The 6,274-nt window shown below is 45.5% G+C and overlaps 1 protein-coding gene across 1 annotated transcript in view; it reads right to left on the bottom strand.

Moving 5' to 3' along the window:
* Positions 1–524: 524 nt before the first annotated feature.
* LOC311061587 (integrin beta-1-like) overlaps positions 525–6,274 on the bottom strand; it is a gene marked incomplete at both ends in the record, with an annotated part of 30,263 nt that continues 24,513 nt past the window's right edge. Inside the window, 7 exons of the mRNA XM_084080273.1 lie at positions 525–828; positions 1,319–1,541; positions 1,646–1,893; positions 4,514–4,716; positions 5,366–5,506; positions 5,859–5,948; positions 6,078–6,173. Coding sequence (XP_083936399.1) covers positions 525–828; positions 1,319–1,541; positions 1,646–1,893; positions 4,514–4,716; positions 5,366–5,506; positions 5,859–5,948; positions 6,078–6,173 — 1,305 coding nt within the window. The remainder of the gene's footprint in view (positions 829–1,318; positions 1,542–1,645; positions 1,894–4,513; positions 4,717–5,365; positions 5,507–5,858; positions 5,949–6,077; positions 6,174–6,274) is intronic.

Raw genomic sequence — 6,274 nt, 5'->3', positions numbered from 1 at the left:
CGGGGGCGGCCATAGCTGAGTGGTTAGTGAGCCCACCTAGGGAGCCAGAGGCCCTGGTTGCTCCAGGTACGATTCCTGGCCAGGCCAGCAAATGTGTCGATGAAATGAAATTTGTCCCTGCGCAAGACTCTTAACCCCTAATTGCTCACAGGCCCTCATTGGAAACAATACCGCAAGGACTTTCATGAACGGACCTGTTAAAGGAATAGGCTCTATGCACAGCAGCCATATTGGACAGAAATTGGGCCCCTTCCTTGCTTCCTTCGCAGATGATACTAATGAAGGCGCTGTTCCATTTAGTGTAGCACAGTGGTTCTCAAACTTTTTGATTTCAAGGACCCCCCATAACTCTGAGAGTGTACAAATGGAACCAAATGCACCCGGGAGGGTCCATTTGGCTGTGCATAGAGCCTATTATCCTTATATTCCGCAACCGTTGACACGTTGCTCCAATGACCAGCAACCCAGCCAATGCGGTATCGTCCAGTATATAACTATGCTAGCTTGCAAATCTGCTATCTGCGTCAAACATGCCTACATTTTCCATAATGCCTTGGCCACCGGCACTCACCCGGCGTTTCCACCACGATGACCTCCTTGGTGCCATCGTTCCGTCGTTCCGGAGCGTAGAAAAATGAAATTAAGGTGTAGTAGAACCAGCAGCCGTTGGCGTCGCGTTCCTTACAGTGGACCAGGGGGAAGCTGTGGTCGTAGGGCTGGGGAAGCCCGTCGCGGCCCTTCACCTTGATCAGGTTGAAGTAGCTGCAGTCTCGCTGGCATGTGTCCCTCTTCTCACCGATCTCAAACGCCCGGCACTGGACACAGTCCCTGTGGAGAGAGAAAGATGTTTTCGTATTTTTAATTGAATTAACAAGATATCAGTAAACCCAGCCTAAAGTATCAGCCTGCGGGAGGGCACATATGGCCCAAAATGTATACAGTAAATGCACAAAAGAGCGTTTATAGGTCTTTGGTGCAGAGGGAGGGAGGGGAAAGCACCGGAACATACCAGACAGTGCTGGGTACGGGAACCTGAACATCACTTTTGTGACACATTGTCAAGCACAATTGAACCCCTTACTTACTTACTTACTCCAAATCTCAGGGCAGACCGTGCAACGCCACCGAGCTGGTGGTTTATTTATTGTGGCCACTCAAAATGTACTTTCTCATTTATATTTTCCTGAAAGCTGCTAGAATTCTACATTCTGAAACATATGAAATATAGCTATTTTCTTGACGTGGGACATTATTCTGACTGGGATTTTGGCAGTAAATGCCATCTTGTCATCCAATCTGCCAGGATATGGAGACTCACTTGTGCTCCGTGCAGGCTCCAGGGCAGGTGGGACAGATCTCACAGGTGGTGCCCTGGAACTTGGGGTTGGTGCACCTGCAGACGCCACAGTCACAGACCCCACGGCCATTACAGATCTGTCCATTCTTGGCCAGACAGGGGGACTGGTCCAGGGAACAGTCACAGCCACTTCCGGTGTAGCCGGCGTCACAGACGCACACTCTGCACTCACAGCGTCCATGTCCTGAAAGAGGAGAGACACAAGCAGAGGAGAGGAGAGGTGAGGAGTGTTCCAAAGCAAACCATGGCAAAAAAAAGGAGTCGCACAAAGCAGTCCAGGCGGCTCACCTCCACAGAGCTTGTTGTTGGAGCGGTCACAGTTGAAGTTGTCACACTCGCAGAACTTGCCACTGTATCTCTCGGTAGGGTTGTCCAGTTTCTTACACTCACATGTGCCACAGACACAGTCTCCATTGTTGCTGCAGATATCTCTGCCGTTGTCTTTGCGGCAGTAGTCGTCCAGATCTGGCAGATAGTCCACATCCACCCCGTAGTTACTGCATTCGCACAGCCTGCCAATACGACCCTCATTACACCTGAAAGAACAAAATTAAATACACACAAGTTACATACGAGAGCATAGAGCAGACCAGAACATAATACAATCTTAAATATATACAAGGAAATGTAGCCTCACGTTCACTATTATAGAATGAATGACAGACAACTCGAGACGAGTCAAAGTCAAATACTACAAGACACATGGGACAACATAACAAAAACCCCAGGATTGTACCAGTTCATATTTACAAGACACGTTTACATAATAAGAGACACCACCAGGACATACTGTATACTGTACCAGTTCATATTTACAAGACATAACATAACATAACAGAGACCAGAAGGACAAATACTGGACCTTTTTTCTAATGGAAAAGACTACAAAACCAAGACATCACCATTGACATGAGATTAAGTGAGTTATACTTATGTTATATGCACAATGTAAAACCAAGATACTGTAGACTCTATGGAGAATCTGACCTTCTCTCTTAGGCTGAGAGCGGAACAATATGCGAAGAACTGGAAGAAATAGACTTCTTACTGTTTGATGAGAAATGTAACTCATTGATTTATTGATAAATAAATAAAAGAAAAGACTGTAATCCGTTAATATGTTAACCCTTGTGTTTTAACGTCCACCTCAACACAATTTTTTATGTCTTTTTGTTTGCCTTTACTTTATTTATTGTCTCCGCCAGGCCGAATGGCATGGCGAGAGAGTATGTTTTGTCCCCTGTCCGTCCGTCCGTGTGTCCGTCCGTCCGTCCGTCTGTTAGCAGCTAATCTCTGGTACCGTTGGCCCGGCCGCTGCGAAACTATGCACGCACACTCCCTGGATGCCAATTCAGAACCTCTGGCCCAATTTTTCAGATTGGCCTGTTATAGCGCCACCAGGAGGCAGATATGTGCAAAAAAACATTTATTGATACTACTCCTACAGATTTTGACCAAACGTCACACAAATCGGTACACATTATCTCTATAGTCATGTGATCAACACAGATTTATCCAATTTCCCATATTCCATCCTGATTTTCTAAGATTGGCTTCCAAAGTTTGCAGGATTGGTCCATTTTGAACAAAATGCCTCAAATCATGAACACAGACATTTCTATTAGGCCGAGGAAGAAATGCCACCCTTTTCACATTGGCCTGTTATAGCGCCACCAGCAGGTCTAATTTTGCAAAACATCTTTTTGGAACAAAATGCCTCAAATCATGAATGCAGTGTCCGACTGCAGTGAAAAGCCCTTGAACAAATCGCACCCTTTTCACATTGGCCTATTATAGCACCACCAGGAGGCCACAATAACCTACCTGACCTGGCGGAGACCTGTGCTACGAGGAGCAACTTTTCTAGTTTATTTTCATTTCATTTAATTTTTCTGTGTATGTGTCATTCTCATATTTGTCTTTTTGTTTGTTGAATTTTCTACCTGGAAAATAAGTTACAAAAAAAACAATGTAAAACCAATCTATTAAGGGCGGCTTCACACTGGGTCCGTTTGAATCGAAGCGTTCCCGGGAACGTTTGGTTGGCCAGCATTCACAGTGGCCAAGACTCGAGACCATTTCATTTAACAGTAATGGTAAATAGGTGCCTCATGGGGGCGCTGTAGACTATGGTGCTTTGGGAGAGAGAATGTCATTCACAGAAGAAAAGTCATTCTAGAGTGAATAATAAAGTTTGACTGTGTTCCTGACGTTGTCTTGCGTTATAATAACAACAGATCAACAATACACAACCAAAGCAGTGTGTGCACTGGTCTTTGAAACCTCGAAATGTACTGTCGTCTGTTAACGTGTCGCCAATAATGATATTGGCGACACGGACGCATCCTTGGTAATTTAGCAGTGACGTCACAGACTAATCCTTGGTGTATTTATTCTTATAAATACGTTCGCCACACATGTGTTTTTTGTTTATTATTTTTCACGGCTCGCGCTACTCAAACACTAGCAGGATTATTATTTCTTGTCAACATTCAAGTATAACTATGAGAAGGTATAACCCAGCTAAAATAATGCGTCATTATAAAAATATATAAATGATATATGATTAGCAGTCCACTTCCTTCTCTTGGAACGGATGGATTCACACTGGGTACATACAGACATCTCCGTTTGCGACCGAACGAACGGCCGGAAGTCCCATCCACTCCCATGTTAAAAAAGAAACGGAAAAACGGACGCGATCCGGTCCGGAAAAGGCACATCCGTGTTCTGCTTTTCATTGAGTAACAGACAGAAATGGCCGGATCCGGAACAAGAGCTTCCGTTTCGTTGCAACCCGTTTTACGCCAGCAAACGGAGATGTGTGTATGTACCCACTGCCGCGTTCCGTTCCCGACTCCGCAGCAATCGGACCCAAGACTACCTCCTAAGGTGGTTTCGGGTACGGAACGTGATGCGTTACGGCGAACGGTTCGCTACGTTCACACTACCACAACATCAGCCAAGTGGTCCAGGGTGCGCACCCGGGACCATAGTGTGAAACCGCCCTATGATAGCCCTGAGACAACTTTAACCGGGATTCAGTTGGTCTGTATATTTCAAGGAATATGGTCAGGTGGTCCTATCATCTTTCCAGATCAATGGGCTATCAGTGAGCAAGAAACATAAGAGTGGCACTTTTGCCTTCATTCTTACTTGCAGGCTCCACATTCAAAGGTTCCGTTGCCTTCGTGGCATATCAGGCTGTTGGGCTCTCCTCCTTTGGAGCACTGACAGTCGCAGATGAACTTGAGCACGATCTCCACCTCCTCAGTGAATCCCAGGGGCTTGATCTTAATGCTCTCTGCTTTGCCGTGAGACGGACACTTCTGGGACTCCACGGAAATCTCAAAGTACACCTGCGAAACAGAGGAATATTAAAGCGTCATTAGCCTACACTAAATTTCAGGGGCACGGTGGCGCAGTCGGTAGCGCTGTCGCCTCACAGCTAGAAGGTCCGATTCCCACAGGGGACGCTGTGGGCGTGTTCTCTCCTCTGCGTCATCAGCGCCCATACCCTAGGGTTGGCGAAAGGGCCTTTCTGTGTGGAGTTTGCATGTTCTCCCCGTGTCTCCTAGGGTAGTTAATACCCACAAAAACATGCAGTAATCCTGGTCACTATACTACCTCCCCCTGGCCAGCCGGGGCGCCTGATGGAGGGGAAGGGAACTGGTTGGAATAACGTGTTCCTTCCACGCGCTACGTCCAACCAGGGAAACTCTCCTCTGTCAGGTGACAAGAAGGTCAGTTGGCTCTCATGCATTAAAGGAGGCATGAGCTCGGCCCTGGCCTCCCTAGGTTGGCAGAGGGAAGGTAGTGCCCAGGATTACATAGACAATTGGCACTGGGTGTTAAAAATAGGGTTACAAAATCGTGGGATAAAAATTTAGAGAAAAAAAAAATACACTAAGTTTCTTTTCACATTTCAGACAAACATCCCGAGTTGTTGTTTTTACAATGCAATCTTGAGTTCTTCCAATTCTTTCTGTTGTTAAGATGAATTAATACCTCATCTCCAATGGAGATGTTGGAGCACTTCCTCCCATTGTCCCCGGTCCCCACCACACCGTTCTTACAGATGGCTTTGTACGTGATGGAGACTCCCTCAGGCAGCCTGCTGTTCTCCAGGATCACTTCAGATGACAGAGACTAGAATACAGAGAGAGGTTAAATGATACTTTTTATTAACAATTGTTTTTCATCCAGCAACAAGTTGTTCCGCTGTGAGGAAAACTTTCTCCATTGGTAGTTGCGTATTTATCAATGGACCAGTTCTGAAGAAGGTACTATTAGCAGCATCCTGAGGTCAGGTTCATGCATTCCCTGCATTTACCATTGAAGCTAAGGAGCATAGCGTGTCGAACTAGCCAAGCCTTTTGATTTTAGTGTAGAATGCCACCCTGCTATTTTTAACATGTTCTGTAAAAGGACTTTGTAACTTTGTCTAGAAAAGCGCTAAACATGTTCCTTGAACATGTGAACACACTACCGTTCAACTCACATTGTAAGCATCAATAATGAGCTTGATGACGTTACTGGAGTTGGAGGACAGAGTTCCCACAGCCGACTTGGGGATGAGATTCTTCAACTCCTGTAAGGGACAGAACATGACATTTGATCACATCAACTTCTTTGCGATATCACACAAGTCTATAATCATTGGATGACTATGAAGTCTCAAGAGTGGGAAACAAGTTCTACATAAAGATGACAGCTTTACCTTGTAAACGGGCTGGAAATCCTCTGTGACGGCAAAGATTGTCTGGATGTTGTGATCACTCAGCTTCTGCACCAAGTGTGCAGTGGAGGGGTAGTCCTGTTATTTAAAAATAATGAAATGAATAAAATAACGAAATCAATAAGGGAACAAGCCAAACACTCAGCGCATATAAATAACACCAATGAAAACACAGAAAT

The sequence above is a fragment of the Gymnoscopelus microlampas genome, assembly GCF_963454915.1.
Source record: "Gymnoscopelus microlampas genome assembly, chromosome: 15".
NCBI lineage: Eukaryota > Metazoa > Chordata > Actinopteri > Myctophiformes > Myctophidae > Gymnoscopelus > Gymnoscopelus microlampas.
The sequence above is the reverse complement of the archived record's forward strand: the minus strand, read 5'-3'. Positions and strand labels throughout refer to the sequence as shown.